Raw genomic sequence first — 21566 nt, 5'->3', positions numbered from 1 at the left:
CCTTCCTCCTATATCCCAACGTCTTTAAGACGAATGTTAAACCAATGCAACGCTTTTAATAAAAGTTGTTCAGTGGTTTCAATCGGTGCTGCCTGGAAGGGTGGAATGTTCATCAACACAACCACTAGAGGTACAACTGCCGGGGGGAAGGTTAAAAGCAGTAAGGTTTGATTGCACAGCATTATATTCCAGATCCCCCTTTCCCTGTGGTCCTATGGTTGCACTAGCTTGTCTTTCCAGAGAAAAGTTTTTACAGTTAGTGTTTATAGTAGAAGGTGATGCTGTTGACACTTTGTCAACTCCCGGAGTGCTCACAATTGATTGATTGATTTTGCGGCAACCTCAAATGGCCCAGTTTGGGGGGGTTACGGAACCGCTCTCATCGATGAACATAGAGGTATTAAGGTTAGCGGCAGGATGGACTGGGGAGCGAACTGTAGCAATTAAATCTAGGGAGGATCTTTTAGTTTGTTGCGGGTCCAGAGATAAGCGACGTTCTGTTATCGCTATTTCTTTTTCCAGGACAGATGTAGCCCTTAATATAAATTGATCCATCCAGGGTACCCGCCACGCTGCTACAAGTGAGGGCACCTATCCTCTTCCCTTCGCGTTTGGCCATCTTGTTTTCAAATGACAAAGCACACACAATCTCTGTGATCGCTGTACTCAAGGGTTTAATTAAATGTTATACAAGACTGACCTTGCAATGAAGTTGAAGTTAGAGTGGAGGGCCCGGTCTCTTCCGCGCAGCGGGAGCAGCGAGCTGCTGTAGCCTGCAGCAAGGAGGCGCAGGTGCGGGGCAGAACCTCCGGGCTTTCTGGGACTCGCAGTCCCTTCTCCAACAGTCAGCGCCCTCCTCTCAGGGCATAGCTTTTCAATTGAGAGGCAGCTATCCCAACCCGCTATTCCACTGCTCAGCACCGGGCACCATACATTGCCTCGTTGTTCTCGCCGCACACAGCCAAGCAGCAATTCCCTTTTTTTTTTTTTTTTTGCCCGGTCAGCTAGGACAAGTCAGCTCGGTTCAGCTCAGTCCAGGTTCCAGGTCAGCGGTGACGGCGTGCGGCCAAGAACAGATGGGGCAGGGCACGGCGTCCTCCACCCCTCGCTCCTCACCCGATCCTCTCACGATCCTCGCACTCCCCAGCGGCAGCAGATCTCAGTCTTGCGAAACCGCGCAAGCCGAGACCGGCCGCCACCAACCGCAATCCACAACTCAAGCAATCCCCAGCAATCGGAGAAACCGGAAAATCCAGCCGCCAACTCCTCTCGCTCCGCCCTTGTGTTCCGTTCACTTCCCAAGAGTGTGCCACAGCGCTAAAGAAAAGACAGCACCTACATATGAAACTTATATTGTGTGAAAAGCCAAGTTTTCTGTTACTTTCTGAAAACTGGAAGGTCCTGTGTTAGCCGCAGTTCCCTAGGGAGCATGTTCCAGTTAGGCAGACTGAGATACGAGAATGATCTGCAGCATGTTCTGAGCCGGCGAATACGCAGGACTTTAGCTAGATGTTCAGTAGAGGAGAGCAAGGTGCGAGCATGAATGTAATCATGGATCCTCTCTCTCAGATAGTTGGCCCCGGAGCCGTGCAGGGCTTTATGCATTAAAACCATGCCCTAAATCATATCTGCTCTTTCACTGGGAGCCAGTGTAGTGCCTCAAAGTGAGAGGTCATCTGTGATCTAGGGGGAAGGTTGAGTAATAGCCAAGCAGCCGAGTTCTGAACCATGTGAAGTCTGCCGAGAAGGTATTCAGGGAGGCTAAGATAAAGGGCATTACCATAGTCCAATCCCGAGGTTAGGGGCGCTTGGATGACCGTATCCCTAGCTAATTCTGGCAAAAGGGGGACAATTGTTTTCAGCATCCGAAATGTTTCAAAGCAAGAGCTAGTCAGAGCCTGAATCTTTGGTTGAAAGGAGAGGGCATGGTCAAATTTGATACCTTTTTTCCTTACAGTACTCTGTTGGGGGTCCAGAAGCTGGGCCTCCTTCGGCCAACAAAATCTCCAGAGGTTAGAGGAAGATGCACCAAAGATCATGATCACAGTCTTATCCGGGTTGCATTTTAGTTCCCAGCCAACCCTGGAGAGGAAGTTTATGATAGCCTATCTGTCTAGCTCCTTTCTTTTTCCACAGGAGAAGAGAAGCTGGGTTTCATCTGCATAAGAAATTACTTTCGCGCCCAGCGACTTTGCCAGTGGTGTAAGATAAACATTAAACAGGGTCGGGCTCAACACTGAGCCCTGAGGAACGCCTACTGTCAGTGTGCGAGCTTTGGATTAAAAAGGAGGCAGCCAAACTTCTTGGCTACTGTTGTCCCAAGGAGGAGCCTGTTTTAAGGATGAGCCTGTTTTGTGGCAAATACTGCCTTGTAACTTTTCATAAAAGGAAAAAAGATTAGCTGTGAAACAGGCTCGCAGGAAGATAATTTTATAACAAACAAATGTAAGCCTTACTTATTTTTGCTGTTAACCAAACTTAATCAAGCGCATGTTCACTTACGGTTTTAGGGCGCTGAATAACTACTTTGAAGGGAACATAGAGAGGTCAGCAACAATGACTGAAGATGTTCACACTGTATACACCAGCAGGAATAACCAAGAATTAGACTTTCTTCCCCCAGAAATATTGCATTCTAATACAGCGCTGAGTTGAGAAGGCAGATTGTTCCACATGGCTGGCGCTTGAACAGAGAAGCTGTGCCCATCTGTACTTTATCATACCTGGGTATCCCAAGACAGTTTGCGGAAGCACAAATGAATAGCTGCACACCTGTCCAGGAGTTTGGGGTGGTATGTTACTAATTGCAGGTTCCTTCGCTAACAATATTTTGTATTTTCACTTTGTTTCATTTTAGGTCTCGACTTGTCCAGACTAAATGTCCTGGTACCTCTTAATCAACGCTGGTGTCACAGCGATACCCAGCACCTGCATTGCGGTAGTGTAAGAGTTAGGATCACCTTCTCCTACTTTTAAACACTGGTCCTGATGAATTGCCGCTGGACCTATTAGGGGCTGTAGGCAAGAAACATTTTGACCACTTACACCAATCAGTCCCTGTAGGATCATTGGCTCCAGACAGGTCTCACGCATTTTAGTTCGCTTAGAGCACCACCAGAATACATTTTTTTCACATAGGGCAGTACTAGACCCATTTTAAATCACAGCGCATACTAACCTCACTACCCGCACACACCAAACGCTTCCTCTAAAAGATTTCCAGCAAAGAGCCCCTTCGCGGGTACCCGTCCGGCATTGTAGCGCCAGCCCGACGAGGAGCACAGCCCAATGATGAAGCATGACATCCTTCGGGTGTGTGAGGGCAATCCATAAGAGACCTGAACACTCCTTCACCTTAGGAACTGCACACTAACATTTTCCCCACATCTACAAAAACTCCCAGGCTAGTCACAGACCTTTTAGGAGAGAGGTTTTTGCACGCCAGCAGTCGCCTTGCCCACAGATCTACTCTGTAGTTAATAATAATCACTTCAGTTTTAATTAGGTCCGAGGTTTGGTTGTTCCTCGTCTAATTCCATACCAAACACATAGATTTATGAAAATCGAGTTGGGTAGCAGTTTTTTCATCAATGGTCCTACAATAGATATCAAAAAGGTGGGGAGGCAGAATGTAACCCTTAGGGATTCCAAATTTCACTAGCTTATTGTCAGCAAAAGAACCCCCCCTCCCCCGCCCTCTTCACAAAAAATACACCAATAGAGTGGCCAGCTTTGATATGAGCCTCCAAAGGGATGTTATCTATTGCAGAGAAGGGCTGTTGAGGCCGGCCACGTTTACAAAGTCCAATAATGTGACATAGCCAACCATGCTGAAGGCCCAACATCACCAATGCAGGAACTTTACTGCTGTCTGGATACTTCCTCAAGTCATCTATCACAGATAATACAGTTTCACTGTTATGACCTGGCTGGAGACCACGTGCTGCACATCCATATAATTTGTAGATAATTACATAGTATTTTTGCTGCTTGAATTTCTAGAATGTCGGTAGATAAGGTTGTTTTTAGGGCTTAGTGGATCCTGCCCCGGCTTTAGTAGTGAAATTGCAATAGCATTTTTTAAAGAATTATGAATATTACCTTGGCCCAAAGGCTTCTTAACATGTCAACAGAAGCTCTGTAATCACTTATTCTAGTTTTGTTTTTTCCATGATGTCAGGGGGACATGCATCTACAGGAGATGTATTTGTGGACAGAACGTTTTTAAATAAATCTGAGGCGGTCAGCTGAAAGTTAAATAGAATAAAAGTTTCTGATTTTCAGCACAGCTGTTCCTTAGTTGCAAGGATCCTTGGTGATGCTTTCTCCGATTTTAACCATTTTATCAATGAAAAATTAATTACATTTGCCACAAAAGGATTGCAAAGGGGTAACATTAGATAAGATTCGGTCATAGAAAGTTAATTTACAATTCAAAATATCTCTTTCTCCGCATTAGTGGCTGTGAGTATCTTACTGTGGTGCAACAAATGCTTCAAACCACCAAGTGACCATTACTAACACTGCCTCTAGAGACTAGTAAACCCATAGCCAGCCGAGACGGGGAAAAAAACCCAAAAAAACCACAGCGGTGGCTCCATGATACAACCATATCGAGACAGCGAAGATAAATCAACACCAGACTGTGAGGATATGCTTTTAATAACTCCGTCTCAAGTATCACTAGCAATCAAGTCAATGATCAGCACCCTTTACTCGGACACCTGGGTAAAAATATGAGTCCGCATTGGATGGGCCACCACTGGTAAAATCCTGACAAAGGCTTGAAGCAAGGTTCTATACTGGCACTGCTTCCATTTAATCTGTATCTGGCTGACTTTCCAGAACACCCAGCACCGGCGAGGGAAATTCCACTTAAAATGGCCGGGGTTTAAATCGAATCACTCCAGTACGCAAACGACATGTTCCTTTTAGATCAAACACTGATTGGCCTCCAGAAACTCTTCTCATTGCTAAAAGTCTACAGTAAGGCCAACCACCTGAATGTGAATATAATAAAAACAAAAAGGAGATGATCATCTCCCGGAAGCTGGCAAAAAAAATAAAACAACAAGAGGTCATGGTCCATCGGTCAGTCAATAGAGGTGGTGACCACTTACACATACTTGGGAGATTGATTCGGCCACAAGGCCAGTTTATGGCAGCATATTACACTGCCCAACAGGGGGTAGTCAACTCCCTTGAAGCTGCCTTTTTTATATTAAAATAAATAAATAAAAATCAACAAATACCCCAGATTTATCACAGTTCCTGAAGCTAATAGGATGTTCATTTCTCACCACAGTGGCCTACAGGGTGCGGACATTCAGAAGAAGAATGGACAACTGGCTGGATAGAGCACAGTCATCTTGCTTTCTAGGAGTATTCTTGCTTCTTAACTGTACCTCACAAGCTCAAATCCGGTTAAAGTTTGGGCTAACCTTGCTGCAATGGCTACTAAACGCCAGGTTCCTAGTGTATTGCCTGAAGGCCAGGTGGGCACAGGAGCACATGCTGAAAATTTTCATCTGGAAATTAATAAGCAACCCAGCAACAAACTGGCATACATTTTTAATCCACGCTGTGGAGTCTTGAGAAGCATGGACAATCTGGATAAGCGGACTGTCGGTACCCGTGGTGGCTAAGCTGTTGACAAAACAAGCTAAGGCAGACCTTGATGCTCAAACGGTGTAAAAACGGAGGCATGTTTTATGAGCCAGGGTCTTAGCCATACTAGCTTTCCCGGTCCCTCAATCTCACCACGAAACAGCAGTTAATGGATTTGCGCTTTAGTTTAGTCCTGCTAAAGTCCTATTGGTATGGGCGGAGGAACTTGGAGGAGGACAGGCGATGCCGCCTCTGTGCTAAAAAAAGAGGAATCCCTGACCCAAGTGCTCTGTGTCTGCAAGGAGTTAATCCTGCTAAGGAAGTTTTGGCTTCAACCACCTTGGGGCATCTTGAATATGAGAAACAAGCTTAGTTCCCGAGCAATATAAATACAATATTTGGTAAGCAAAATCAGTTCAAAGAAGGTTCTCCAGATAATATCTTTCTGAGAAAAAGTCTTTATTTTGAAACACAGATTTCAAACGGTGATCCAGCGTAGTTGGGATCATCCAAAGTAGTCAAACAAGAAAACAGCCAACACGTGTTTCGTCTTGGGAAGATACCCAAAGACTTCCTCAGGGCCAAAGAATGTTATCAAGATCACATCACATATTCGAACGTCAGGATTTAGTCTAAATCCTGACGTTCGAATATGACGGGAGTACTCTCCGGGACTTGAAACTTTCTATTGGACCTCAATTTGAAGCTACATGGAACACAATATATATGCAGGAACTACACTGTTTATTTGAGAATATCACTGGATGAGACCATATAAATAATATGGTGAAATGAATTTGATGTGATCTTGATAAAATTCTTTGGCCCTGAGGAAGTCTTTGGGTATCTTCCCAAGACGAAACATGTGTTGGCTGTTTTCTTGTTTGACTACTTTGGATGATCCCAACTACGCTGGATCACTGTTTGAAATCTGTGTTTGAAAATAAAGACTTTTTCTCAGAAAGATATTATCTGGAGAACCTTCTTTGGACTGATTTTGCTTACCAAATATTGTATTTATATTGCTCGGGGACTAAGCTTGTTTCTAATTTGTTTCTTCTGTTGACAGAGGGAACACCTTCTGGCACGCTAGTGGTCGTTGCCTGTCTGTTCCCTAGAGCATTTGTTATTGCTAATTGGATCTTTTCTTACTTTTATTGGTTTTGCGCAAGACGTCACCCAACCACGTATTGTTGTGTTTATCTTGAATATGAGGACCGGTTGAGGAGCAATAGAGGGGTATCTGAGAGGGCAAACTGTACAATTGGCTGCCCGCTTCGTGAAATGTATGAAGGCTGCATTTTGGACTGCTGTCTTCTTGCCAATCACAAGAGACTGCTTAAAGTGCGGAACTCTTCATTGATCAGAATGCTTAACCAGCCACTGAAGAGAAAACGGATTCACTAACTCCCCTGTCGTACACGCAGACCAAAACAGACGGGTTGAAATCAAGAATTTTAGAGGTGGGGAAGGGGGGGGGGGAGGCAGCACGCTTATTCCTGACTTTCTCCTGAAAATTTCGATTTTAACATATCACTTGCTTTATTATCGCTTTTATTAATTATTCATGTGTATTACTCTATTTTTATTGCAGCTGTTTACAACATGAAAGGGTTTTAGATAGTAATGATTTTTAGTAATCGTGCAATAAATAAATCTGAATCTAAATCTGACTGTTGTAATATAGTCAGACATCATCTTGAATAATTTGTTTATAGACCAAAAAGTCTTATTTAATTATTTTTGTATCTTCATCATAGGTTATCCACTACTGGAGTTTCAAATGCCATAGTTCAAACTCTTGCATATACCACATAGCAGGCTTAGCTGTTTTAGTATTGTGGCTACTAATATTGAAACTTGTATTTTATTAACAACTTGTGACCAAAGTGCGGAGTGCTCTTTCAGCACTTTCAATTGTATGGTCAGGCTCAGGTCGAGAGTTTTCAGGTGCCGTTAGCATAGCTTCAACTTTGACTTTTCTCCATTTACAACTAATACTGACCTTTTTAGGTCTCGCTGAGCCAGCGCATGCGCTGCCCTGCGAGAAATTTAGTGAGTGGCTTTTCAAAGTGCTACCACAGGCTTTTCCTGGCATCAAGCTTGCGGCCACGCACGCAGCTGCCATGTGGGTTTCTGTCGAGGCTCATTAAGCCTTGCGTGCCTCTCTCCCCCTTGCTTGATTGCGCTTCAATTCCCTCCCCCACCACAGATCGCATCACTCTGCTGGCCTCCACTCCTCCCCCCCACCTCTCTATACTGCAGCAGGCCGTAGCGTGTGCACGCACCACTCAAGACCTGTGTCCCAGGACTGCAGAAATAGCAAAGCTATTCAGATAAGGCTAAGCTTGCTTTTGTGGACGTTCGGGGACGGGCAGAGAAGGAAAAGGACTTTGTCTCTTCCTTACTGCCCACAGAAGACACGGACAATGTCCTCTTCTGTGCTGACAGCTGACACCCCCCCTCCTATTATTCCCTCTCTTTCTGTCTTGCACCTCACTTAAAGAAGAAACGGTTCACGACCTCTTTCCTTCTTTCATTTAGTTGCTTCCTTGTGAAATGGATCCAAAAAAGAAAAACGCTATTGCGGGAAATGCCCTTTTTCTATTCCAAAGTGCAGCCTCGGGATGGAGAGAAATAAAAGGTTTTAAATATGAAAAATAAATACATAACTAAATAAAGCACGACAGAGTGGTTGCAATTCACATCCAAACACATCAGCCTTACTCTACAGACTGCAGTGAAGCGCTACTTTTATTTTCTCGTCTTCCTTTGAACAGCATTGTAATCCACAGGTGGGGAAGTGCACCATTCCTGGATGTATTGCAATACCGGGTTGATGGGTGGATTGGAAAACAAAATGTGTACCTCTTTGTTTATGGATTTGGTCTTTTTAAACCATACTGTTTACATTTATTAAGGATATAAGCAATGGACATTGAAAGGGTTTCCTTCAGGGCCCTGTAGTTATGTCCTTAACTTTTCAGGTAAAACCACTCGCTGATTTCTGAATAGTGAGTAAGAGATCGCTATGGTAACCATGTTGTTTCTGCTTAGATTTCACATGCTTTACTTAATCTTGCACTCCCTGTGAGTGTTTGCTGCATAACTAAATACTTATAAGGTCCCAAAAGCGAGACCTATTGGCTATGCCAATGTTTGTTCAATGTAGTATTTTTTTGGTACCCAAAAAGTAGGTCTAAGGTAATTAACCAATAATCAAACCAAATACATGGGGAAATGCTGGTATTACTGACTTTGCAGTTTATTAACCATATTGCATCTCACATGTGATCCTTACCATGAGTTAGGGATTTAATATTTTCAATCAGATCAAGGGAGTTTAAATGATCCATGAATTTGCAGTCTATTGTTCCCACCATGGGATCATATGTAGAGTAATTCAAGTCTCAAGCACCATCAACGGTGAATGGTTGGTTAGCAATGGGCAAAGTAGCAAGTAAAGCATGTTGGGGGGGTGAAGTCAGGCATATCACTTTATAGGCAATAATTAAGTAAAAATGTGCAAGAATTTTTACTTTGATTACTTCAGGAGGAAAAATATCATACAGGCTGATATGACATTTGCCTTGCTGGCTAGTCAGCAGTTTTGCACATCGTGTGGTTGTAAGCTCAAATCTGATAAGGACGAGAGATTGATAAACTGAGACACTCGGGGTCGAGTTGTGTTTATAAAGCCGCCATTATTGTAACTCTATCAGACTTCCATGAATTAATCCCATAGAAGATCTCAGTTATCATTAAATATGCAAGTACATGTTTCTCGAGGAAGTATGGTCAACATCTTTATTGGCCTTGAGGTTTACCATACAAACCCTAGTCTTTTAATGTATGTGATTTATAGGAGGATGAAAAACTCTCACCCCAGTTTTCAGTTTAAACAAAACTCTTTAAACAGTTTCCATACATGCTTGAAATATTCATACCACTGTGTACTACATTTACATACACAAGGGGAGGCATGTTCAACTTGCAATTTTTGGAAAGGGGTACGTATGATGCTATTTTAACATGGGACTACATTTCTAGTATCTAAGTGTGAACAACTTGCAATCGATTTATAAAAAAAAAAAATTAATGCAGCAGGCTGAGCCCGCAAATCCCATTAATTTCTTACCCAACTGGCTGAATGAGCCAAAGCAGAGACATCCCATGTAAAGGATTATTACATGCAAAAAGGTTAAATGCAAGAAGAGAGCACATGCAGCAATTATATCTATGAATAACTCCTACATCACATAAACGTAATACATCGTTGCGAGTGAGAATTTGGTTCATACAGTAGCTATTGAGTTCAGGTTTAAATGAAAGTTTTGTAGCACCTGCATAGAAATATCTGGTCAACTTATTTTACACCTGACCTAAGTTTGTGACTAAATGGTAAACATGATTAAAACCAGTGACATGAGAATCGCTCAATTAAGGAAGCAATTAACCTTCCTGAGTTGAACATTTGGGAATGAATTCTTAGGACACTAACACCTTTGGCTAAACAAGGGTGCTTCTCAACTCCACTGCTTTTTAGTTTATATATTTCAAATCTCTCTGACGTAGGAAATCAAAGCATGGGCAAGCACCCAACACTAGGTAACCCTGAAATACCATATATGGCATACACCGAGGACCGAATCATCCTTTCTACTTCCCAGATCGTTCGACAATTATAGAACCCATACTTTTAATACTAACAATTTCTACATTAACATCAACAAAACTAAGGTTATATAATTTGTATGCCAATAACCAATATTTGCTTAGGCCCGAACAAAAATCGAGTTTGTGAAACAATATACATATGAAGTTATAACAGACCACAACTTAAGCTGGAGCCCTCACATAGAAGACCTGACCGTAAAGCTTTTAACTCCACTAGGGAAATCCAAAGAACTGCAGGAAACTACGGCAGGGGTGAGATTAGTCCAACCTTAACTGAAACAAAAATAGTCCCCGCTGTTAAGTATGGTTCAACCTGTTGTACCTCTAATACAATAGGAAAATCGCGCCAATACTTTTGAATTGCATCAGAAAGTTACTTAACCCAGGAATTGAATGCAGCAGTCATAAGACTTGAGCTAGACCTCACATCTTGTCATGCTCTTGTAACCGCAAACCAAATCAACTATTTCATTCACAGTCATCTGGCAGAGGACACCATTTTTGAATCTTCTATAAAAAAATGTTTTAAAAAGGAGTAGATAAAACTAACATGCTAAGGTACAGGTATCAGAGGGTTACACTATAGAACTTTTGGTCAAAAACAAAATTATATAAGATGACCAGGGCCACATGGATGTTAAAGCAAACTACCTGCTGTTCATCAGCCATAATACAACCAAATATAAAAACATGTACATCGTGAGTTTGTAGACCATGCAACAACAACCATACCTAGATTTTAAAATGAACATGAAGGTGAAGAAATGTTTTCTCGGTTTTCGATGTTTATATTTATCTTTTAGACAATTTGACGGCGCCGTACCCAACCCCATTCTCCCTTCTTTGAGTCAGTAACCTATGACAACTCTGTAACTCGGTTCAGGAAACACAAACATATATTCTGTCAGCATCCAGAAATGCTTGAACAACCAAGGGAATAATTGAAGCCAATTTTGAAGTCTGAATAGATACGAAGTAAACAAAAAGCAATTGTATTTGGTTTCAAGATCTCTGCACCAAAATATGTAGAGCACACTGTGAAATATTAAAATCTAGCGTTTAAGATGTTGTAAAGTAAATCCCATGGGGGGGGGGGGGTCCTGCCTCCAAGCACAGAGGGGGGGGGATACCAGCGTCCAATCACATACAGGACATGGAGAGGACCAGTAAATTAAACATTAATAACACAGGGAGAGTTCAGAAAATGACAGCAGGGAAACGTGGGCATTGAAGCCCAGCAGCAGTGCTACGAGGCTAGGGTTGCCACCTTTGTGAAGAAAATACCAGAGAGTCATACTGATGCGTATGACACGAGTTGCAGCACTTCACTCACTGACAGCCTGCGAAATGTGTAAATCCCGTGTAATTCGTCTGACTAAGCAAGTGAAGCACGCGTGCCCCAACCTCCAAAGTGGGCGAGAGTCAACTCCAGGGAGTAGGGAAACACAGTAAGGAGAAGGACATTACGGTGACTACTGAAGTAGCAAGCGCTGGAAAAAACATGAATGGCACTTACCCGAAGATGACAGCATTCCACACCATGATATTGTTTTCGGACGGAGCTCCACTCACCCCCGCAGGGGGATCCTCCTGCAGCCTGCGGGGAAAGGGAGTAAATATTACACCATACAGCCATTCTCAGACTAGCTAGCGCCATAATCGTCCTCTGACTGAGCAGAGCGACCTGTTCCTGCGCAAAAAGCGTGAGGCTCCCAACCCAGCTACGGCGAGCGTACGCCGTCGATACGCCATCAGCGTAGGAGCGTGACAAGAATAGAGACGAGAACACCGTAGCCCGGTGGCAATCGGGTTCGGTCCTCGCTTTCCCCAGTAGCTTTAAAAGTGACCTCTAAAAGAACGGGAAGGATCACTCCTTTACCTCTTGAAGTCTCGCATGAGCCGCCGTCTGGCCGGGGTTGACATGGGGCCCCTGCTCTTTTTGCGGCTTCCGGTATTCGCTGCTGATGGGGGTCGAGGGGAAGGCGTGGCAGCCGGGACAAGGGCTTAAAATTAAAACATAAAAATAAATAATAACCGGCGGCTTGCAGGGGAGCCTGTCCGCGCTCTGCCCGAGCTAGCAGCAGACCCTCTACGTCACACCAAAAAACCGTGACACGGCAGCCAGTTCCGCCGAGCGCAACAGCCCAGGAGGCACGGAGTGTACCACTGTTGAGAGAGGGGTGTTTAGTTAAATCGTCCACACCAGCGAATTTTGCCGGCATTAGGGGCATTTGACTGGGTTACGAGAAGCGGTGAACCATTTGTATTCCGAGATGACGAAGCTCTTTATATAATTACTTTCATTTTAATTCGTACATGCTGTTTTTCCCCTCGCCTCCCTCCCTTTCGCAGCAATGTCCTCGACCAGACGACCAGGAAGCCCCGCCCCTGGCTGTCTGATTGACACTCAGGTGAGCAGCGTCACTTCACTGTGAGAAGGACATGAGGTTGTTGCTGCCTGAGCTGACCTGGTGCTGAAGCAAGAAATCCGACCACCAGGTAACACCATCAGTGCCAGCAATTTATGTTACCCAAACCAACGCTAGCCACAGCCCGAATTCAAACAATGATAAATATCACGCAAACCACTGCCTGTTACCGAAGGTGGGCTTCATCTGATCAACACCAGAGCGAGCGACCAACTAGCTATATTTAGGGTAATCAGATTTTTGAAATTCCCAAAACGGCTGTCCGTAAACATCGAAGTAGGACTGTGAAATAATAGAAGTCGGTCCTTTAATGATGCTAAGAAGGTAAGTTTAATACGATCGGCCGGGAGGGAGACTTCATGTCAACTGACACGAACAGAGTCGTGTTCCAGAATACCACCACATTCTCTTCTAAGAAAAGAAGAATGCAAACATCTCCCTCCTTTATCATTTTCAAATAGAGGTAAACATATTACAACTACATACCAATAAACTATACTGGAATATAAAACTAATTACCTTCTCTTCCGTCTTCCCTTCCCATTCCATAACAGTGAGCAGCAGCTTGCCTGCTCCCCAGAAACCTTATACCTAGCAGAGTTTTTAACACTTCCCCCAATATGGCGCCACCTATCAGGTGAGACTATAGGGGGAAGTAGTCACACCTTATCCTCAGGAATGGGAAGGGAAGACCAGGTCTCGGAGTAATGAAGATTACCGGTGAGTAACCGGGCAATACTCCTTGTATTAAAAGATATACAAAACATGTCAAAACGAAAACAAACATTTCTTTGTCAATACGGAAATACAATTAACAGCAAATAAATACTTCATAAAAAACATCCCTTTACAATAATTGTCATTCATTGTACTAAAATCTGTTGTTGCTTCACAACAGGAACTCATCAAACCTCAGAATTCTGATTTCTCTGCGATCTCTCAGAGTTATGGATTTGTAATTTTCACACACCACTCTCCTGGGATGATCATGTAACTTTCCTTTTGTCTTTCCGTTCCAACCCAATCGGGGCTTTCTCCACTTTCTTACAATTTCATTGTAAAGACTCGCCGGAGGAAGAAAGTAAGGTAAATAGTCTTTGTTGTATGTAAGCCACTGACACCAGAGAGCACGTCTTCTCAGGGGCTACAGGTACCGGCAACTGCCACTCCAACTGTCGCCCATGCCCAATATTCTACTGTGGACCCATAAGACATCATAGAACCCTTGGGCATGGGCACGCGGCAAGAGAAGCAGCACGAGGCAGGCAGCGAGACCTAGGGATGTAGCATAACAGAAATACAGGGTAATATATATGATGCACAACTTAACACATCTCCTCATTTATTTATTTATAAAGTTTTATATTGGGCGAATGAACAAAAACTTGAAAAGGTGAGAGGATACTGTGTGTGAAACAGAACGTGGAGGAAGGCAGAACCAGAGGCTTTAGTCACACACAAATTTGTGTAACTTAGCAGGCGGTTTGACTACCCTACCATATCTGTTCACCATTGGTTCCTTGATAACAGTGCTACTAGAGGGGGAAACATCGTCAGTATCATGACCATTATGTTTAAGGTTTACACCACTCCTACCAGGATTTTGTGGGGCATCCTCCGATAATTCCCGACTGAAGGTACTACAACTGTCCTCCCAATTGGCCATACCATCAGGAACGCTCACACCGTCAGGAGACGTAATATCTGTCCTGTGTGGGTAAGAATCCCTATCGGCATCGCCATCCAGAATCCAATCATAGTCTTGGGAAAAGGGAGGGGCGTGGTTGTCAGAGTTAACATGAGAGGGGGGAACAATCCCGCCACTCCTACACAGAGATAATGAAGAAAAATTGCATATTTTACCATCACTTAAGAGGGCAGAGTTACAGAAGACTTTCTTGACCTCCATGGGCTGTGAGAAGTGACTTTGCCCCTTTCTTACGAAGTCAGTTCTTACCCTGTCTTTGTCGCCCACCTGTATGCTCACTTTTTTGCATGTATGCCTCGAGTCATAATATTTTTTACTATTCATTTGTGAGTGTAACAACTTCTCTTTCACCTTTCCAGAAGACCAGCAAACTCTCTTGGGTGTAAGCCAACCCACATTATCTTTGGTAACAGGGGTTCTACCTCTTAGCAGTACGAAGGGGCTGGTACCAGTGGACTCACAAGGAGTTACACGTAAAGCCCAGATATTGTGGATGAGTTCTTTCCTCCATGAAAGGTCGTTGTGGTTGGCTAGCTGCACAATACCTTTTATGACTTGATTAAACCTTTCGACTGCCCCATTACCAACTGGATGGTACAACAAAGTGGTTTTATGAGAGATACCATTCTCCATTACAAATGTTTTAAAAATGGCAGAAATGAATTGTGGGCCATTGTCTGACACAATACATTTGGGTAGACCTTCTCTAAGAAATAACCTCTGCAAAAAACTAACAATGGTTTTTGCATCGGCATTCCGTACAACTTCCACTTCCGGCCATTTACAAAAATTGTCCCCTAGTACAATGAGGAACAATTGTTCACCATGTGGTCCCAAATGGGACCACAAATATCAATGCCTAGTGTAACCCAAGGCATACAGGGACTAGCAAGGTGTTGAAGGGGTGGCCTGAGCATGTGTTGTGATTTGTCCGAATTCTCGCAGGCTGAGCAATTTCTGACTCTTCTCTCAATTTCAAGATCGAAACCCGGCCACCAATATGAATTCCTCACTCTTCTTTTAGTCTTCCCTACGCCAAGGTGTCCTTCATGACAGAAATCAAGTACTTTTGCGCGTAAAGTGGTGGGAGGTATGACTTTACAGTTCTTAAGTATTAAGACTACTTCGCTGGAGAATTCATCTTTCAGTTCCCAGAAGGTGTGAAATTGTTTGGGAATACATTTTTTTGCAGGCCAACCATTTTTATATATCTTTTTACATCAAGTAGTGCAGTGTCTCCCTCCAGGGCTGATAACCACTCGGACTGTGATATGCAGGGTACCTCCTCTAGGATGTTAGCAACATAGAGCGTTTCAATATCCGAGGTATGATCTCCTGTCTCTGGCAAAGGCAAACAACTTAAACAGTCTGCCACAGAATTCTTTACTCCTGGGACGTACTGTACGTTGTAATTAAAATCCATCACCCTGATGGAAATGCGTGAAAGACAGGTAGAGGCACTTTGTAGGCCCTTGGTGGAGAGTACCTTGACAAGTGGTTTATGGTCACTTCTAAGGGTGACCAGGTACCCCCATATGTAGTGCCTGAAGTGCTCTAAACCCCAGGCGCATGTCAAGGCTTCACGCTCGATCACAGAGTACCTTTCTTCAGTAGGTGTGATCGAGCATGAGGCAAACGCCACAGTTACCTCATTGCCAACTTCAGTGATCTGGGTGAGTACCGCTCCTAGACCTCTACCGCTAGCATCAGTGGTGACTACACTATGTAGGGACGGATTAAACCCTTGAAGCGGTGGAACATTGCAAATGTCATCTTTAATTCTATTGAAAGCCTTCTCACACGTGGTGGACCATTCAAATTTGTTTTTAAGTTTGATAAGTTGTCTCAAAGCAAATGTTTTGGAGGAGAAGTTTTGGACAAACTTAGCATAGAATTCAGAGAGACCTGGGAAGGGTCTTACTTCATCCCTGTTTTTTGGAGAGGGGGCTTCTCTAATGGCGGAGAGGAGTTCTTTTTTTGTTTTTTATGCCATCACATTTTATCTCGTGTCCTAGGTATGTGACATTACTAGTAGCGAATTTGCATTTTCGGACATCCGCGGTAAGACCATGATGTTCAAGGATACTTAATAGCCTGTTTAATTTGTTCCTTCCTATTGGTGCCCATCACCATAATGTTGTCCTGAAAGATGAAGGAATCTTTTTCATTCCTAAAGAGCGTACGCATCAATCTCTGGAACACGGCCGCAGCGGAGGCCAATCCAAAGGGTACTCTTCTAAATCTAAATCATCCCAATGGTGTGAAAAATGTTGTGAGGCTTCTACAGTTAGGGTGTAGCAAGTGTCCTGTGCACACGAAAAGAGGAACGTGGTTCTCAGGTGAGAACCAGAATGAGGGGTTTTTTTTAAGAGTAGTAATGTACTTCAATAAGGTGGTTTTCAGAAGAAAAAGTTTTTAATTGTTCTGCATAGAAAATCAGTACACACAAGAGCACAAAAGCCGACACGTGTTTCGTCACACCGTGTACGGGTGGTGACTCATCAGGGCTGTACTATGTCTGTCTCGTGTAGAAGCGCGCCAGCGTAGGCGAATGTAGGAGGAGATCCTTGCTGCGGGTGGGGGTGAGGGTAAAACGAATCAACGGTGTTGGTCTGGGACGGGTACGTCCTGTACGTAGAGCTGGACTCTATGTTGGCACGGGTTGTGCGGGAACAAGCGGTCTGCATCCGGGTAGTGGATCTACAGTTAGGGTGTAAGGCCACTTGTTGGTAAGCTGAACTTAGATCGATCGTGGAAAAACAGAAATACAGAAATACAGGGTAATATATATGATGTACAACATAACATTCATATGTTACAATTACTCAATAGAAGAGTGTACTTGTTCACCTTCTTCACTTGGAGAGGATCAGACTAGATAGACTCACCTTTCCTAACTCTGCGTCCCTTCTGCATGCAGACCCAATCTCCAATTTCGTAATCACCTTCCCCTCATTGTCTCGCTGTTCCACACAATCTTGTTGCACTCTATTCATTTTGAACAACATTGCGCTGGCCTTGCGGCCCCTCATCACCTCAAAAGGTGATCTATGGGAGGCGTGGCCAAGAAGGCGGCAGAGTAGGACGTGCCTGCTCGCCGCTCCGTTCCAACGTCTGGGCCCCGCTAACACAGCTACGGATAGTAGACGGAGAAGGGCTTAGAAACACTGTCCCCTTCCTCCAACGGTGCCCGGGTGTGGGTCATGGTGGGAAAGATCAGCTGGGGTGCCGAAACGAGGTTGACAAGCCCTATCAGGGCTGAGCCTGCAGTTGCGGAGGCCTGAGGTGGGCGGCCCTAGGGCCCGACGGCTTTCTCTGGGTGCCGTGATAGCCAGACTGAGTTGCGGCCAACATAGAAAGACGGCCGTAGACCCAGGAGCACAACAGCGAGGAGACGCCACAGAGAGGTGGGGCAGGCTGCCGAAGTGCACCGAGGCTGCACAACCCAGAGTGGGTGGGCTCCACCGTCCCCATGCGATGAAGGCCCACGAGTGGACAAAGTGAGCTCTGCGGAAGGGTGAGGTGAGCTTCTCCTGACCTGGGGCCTTGGTGCCTCAAACGCATGAGAGCCGCATCTCCGGTGGGAGAGACTACACGACTATCTGCGGGTTCCGGTGGAGGTGGACCATTCCTTCCCTCCACCTCCCTGATCGCGGCCCAAGGCGAATTCCTGCATGGCATGACCCGAAGCAGCAGCGAGATTCCGGGTCTTGCAGAGCAGTGCTGGGACGGGGCTGAGTGCCGCGCCGTAGCTCAAGACATCACCCAGCCGGAGTTGGTGGTCTCCCCGACTGGAGAGGAGTGAGGCCCAGGGTCTGCGGTAGGCCGGAACCGACCTAAGCTGCAGAACAGCCCCGGAGGAGCAGTCCCGGAGTGCCCTTGGAACAGGAAGGTTGTTCCGCCACGGGAGAGGGGGAATAGTGTGGAATCGCCTGCTTTACTGGCCCTTGACTGCAGGTGGCATTAGTAGTGTCCAGACCTCCAAAACCAAGCCTATAGCCTAAGGCTCAGAATTCCAAAGGGGGTGCAGAGGAAGAGATCTCGCCCCCCTCTGTCACTTGCGGACCCTTGAGCTGAGCTGCAAAGCGGATCACCTTCTGAAGCCAGCATTCGACCCGCGCTGGACAGATTGAGATACGAGGCCTGCAATACAGACTGCAAGAGGGCTGGCACAGGCCTGGTGCCCCGGTGGCCTGGATTAAATTCATAGGAAGGAGGCCTTGGCGCAAGGGTCCCCATCGCGTGGGAAGTCCATCTGGGAGAAATAGGCAGCAGCTGACGGGCTGACCGAGAGGGGCAGGAGTCAGAAGCGAGGGGCCGGGACACGAGTGATCCCAGAAGCTAACAAGGCGGATACACTTCACCATGGCCTACCAGGCTCTGAGCAAATTCTGAGGAGGCAGAGCCTAAGCTGTATACGCAGACGACACAATTCAACTGAGATGGCGTCCAATAAAACTAAGAAAGAACGCTCTGTTAAGGATCTTCTTATTAACCCCTTCGATGCTTGTGACGGAACCGTTCCGTCATCAGTCACGGCTGAGCTGTGCTGATGACGGAACGGTTCCGTCACGACCGCGCCCTGTTCTGGAATGTCCAGCACAGGGGCAGAATCGGCGCCGCACGCAAGGTGTTAAGAAGACGCCGGAGGCGGTCCTGCCGGCGTCCGGAGAACCCGCAGACCCAGAGATAGGGGGTGCGGAAGGGCCAGTTACACTCGCCTTCATGGAAACCCTATTCGCCTCCCTGAAAGATGAACTCCATATCATGAAGAAGGAGATAGCACAGGAGACCCGGGAGGTTAGGAGAGACTTGGATTCAATGGGCGACATGGTAGACACTAGTGACACAGACTTCTATACGTGACGAGGAAATCAATCAGCTCCAACAAGAGGTTCCCCGCCTACAAGATCAGCAACTGGATCTCCAGGCGCATGCGGAAGACTTCGAAAACCGCTCCAGATGTAATAACATTTGCATTAGAGCGGTTCCTCAGGGAGCATAGGGGTCGGACATTGAAGCCTATGTGGAGGATCTCTTTTGCTTCATTCTGGGAGCCCTGCGGGAACAACGGATCAAACTGGATAGAACACACAGGGTAGGCCCGAAGAGAGCTGCGGCGGCTCCCCCGCCGGACATTCTCACGTGTGTCCACAACTTTCAGCTCAAAGAGCGGATCCTCAGAGAGGCCCAAGATAAATACCTTGTTGAGTTCTTGCCTGCCAGGCCTCTCCTGTACCAGGACTTAACAGCCTCCACATTACAAAAGAGGAGGGAGTTTAGACCGATCACGGCTCACTTGCATTCCAAAGAGATTTCCTACGCCTGGCTCCATTCCTTCCGAATAGTTTTTAAATGGAAGGTAAAAGGCACCAAATCCGCTCACTGCAAGAGGCCAGGCGTCTGCTGAGCTTACCCGAGGACGGTTCGAGCGCTTCAACACAGGAAGAAACCATGAGGAGATCCCCGGGCTCAGACACATGGAGGAGGGCCGGCCGGAATCCGTCTCGTCTTCGCTCAGACCCAGCAACTATTGCCAAAGAGAGACAGACGGTCATTGCCTCCCTGGAAGTAGACTCCGCCAACGCAGACTGAGTGCTGCCTGATCCTGTTAACATGGAAGAGACAGGCGTTCTGAAGACCTGCACTATGTAACGGCCCGGTTCCCACAACTGGGGCTCAGATGGGATGGAGAGGCAGAACGGATCCTGCTGACATCTCATTCCTATTCATTGGGTCTATTACCCAGGAATACTACCTTGTTAACCAGTTTATGTTAAATTTTAATTTCATGAGTTTTCCTCCCTCCTCACCTATACACCTTCTAGTCCTAAGAGGCTCTGTCAGGGCTAGGTTACTCCCACAGAGCACCTTTACACTCATAATTGAGGAAGACCTTTGCCGGTACTATACTCTTTTCGGTAGGTTTAGCAAATTTACGAAATCATCCCCATGACTGCAGCCCTTAAGATTATCTTGCTTAATTTAAAGGGGCTTAAAATCCCAATTAAACGGCTGGCCGTACTGTCATTTTTGGAAAACACCGATGCGCACATCTGCCTCCTCCAAGAGACACGTGTTCTGTCCCTAGACACCCATAGTCTACGAGCCAGGGCATTCCCCCATCAATTATTTTTGTCCCATACCTCTAAAACAGCTGGGGTGGCCATTTTACTCTCCTCTAAGTTTCAAGGTCAAAACGAGCCGACATCAGAGGTAGGCTACTGGCGCATACATTCACACTAGGCCTGCACACCTCCACTGTCGGCACAATATACGCTCCGAACGATGGACAAGAGGGCTTCCTCCTGGAGCCAGTGATGGACATATCCAAATCCCCGGATAGATCGCTGGTCATAGGGGGAGATTTTAACCTAGCTTTCAATAATGACTTAGACAGATCATGCCAGCGGCACAGACAGACTGGGGCTCTCACTAAGACGTGAAAGCGGCTCCTGACCGAGGCGGGACTGACACACATATGTAGGTCCCACCATCCTAGCTAGGAAGTACACTTTCTATTCGCACACTCATAGGACCTACGCTAGAATCGACTACATATTAACCACCAATACGGTGACTCAGCAGACACAACAGGTCAAGATGCTCCCCTGCACCTTGACAGATCACTCGGCAGTGTGCTTGTCACTGGCCCTTCCCGATCCTCGATCTGCTCGATGCGTCTAGCGGCCCCACAGTAGTCCAGTGGATAACTAAAGCTATAGTGGATTATCTGGATATAAACGACACACCAGATAGCCCTATTGCTACTTAGTGGAACGCCCTGAAGGCAGTAGTCGGGGGGGTTTATAGCGATCACTGCGTATTAAAACGAAATTCGGCAGGAAAAGAGGGAGCAACATTCTAGTGAGGTGAAGGAATTAGAGCGCATACACCAGAGAACAGGGGCGCCCAGAGTGTGGAAACAGCTTAAGGCTGCACAAACTCAACAGGCAGGCCTTGACATTGACAGGGCGGAGTACGCAGCACTAAGGCTCAGATATTCCTTTTACTCTGGGGGGACAGGAGTGGGAGACTCCTGGCCAATAGATTAAGAACACAGAGGCAAGCATCGAACATTTCCATGGTCACTGGCCATTCTGGGCAAGAGCAGACTACTGACCAAGACATTGCCCAGGTTCTGT

The 21566-nt window shown here is 45.7% G+C and overlaps 2 protein-coding genes across 6 annotated transcripts in view; one reads left to right on the top strand and one right to left on the bottom strand.

Annotated features, from left to right (window-relative positions):
• The window catches only part of UBE2A (ubiquitin conjugating enzyme E2 A), a 172656-nt gene extending 160107 nt beyond the window's left edge, over window positions 1-12549 (bottom strand). Inside the window, exons 1-2 of the mRNA XM_078688697.1 lie at window positions 12164-12549; window positions 11801-11881 (exon numbers count right to left, since the gene is read on the bottom strand). Of these exons, the coding sequence (XP_078544823.1) occupies window positions 11801-11881; window positions 12164-12207 (125 nt within the window). The 5' untranslated portion in view covers window positions 12208-12549. The remainder of the gene's footprint in view (window positions 1-11800; window positions 11882-12163) is intronic.
• Window positions 12550-12659: 110 nt separating this feature from the next.
• LOC144829499 (uncharacterized) overlaps window positions 12660-21566 on the top strand; it is a 400486-nt gene continuing 391579 nt past the window's right edge. For 4 of the 5 annotated variants that reach the window (XR_013610687.1, XR_013610685.1, XR_013610686.1 and 1 more), the window contains exon 1: window positions 12660-12783. The gene's annotated coding sequence lies outside the window, so the exon portion shown is untranslated. The remainder of the gene's footprint in view (window positions 12784-21566) is intronic. The other variant, XM_078688696.1, reaches the window with a different exon arrangement.

Source organism: Lissotriton helveticus, chromosome 4_1 (genome assembly GCF_964261635.1).
Source record: "Lissotriton helveticus chromosome 4_1, aLisHel1.1, whole genome shotgun sequence".
NCBI lineage: Eukaryota > Metazoa > Chordata > Amphibia > Caudata > Salamandridae > Lissotriton > Lissotriton helveticus.
Note: the sequence above shows the minus strand (reverse complement) of the source record. Positions and strands in the feature narration are given on the sequence as shown.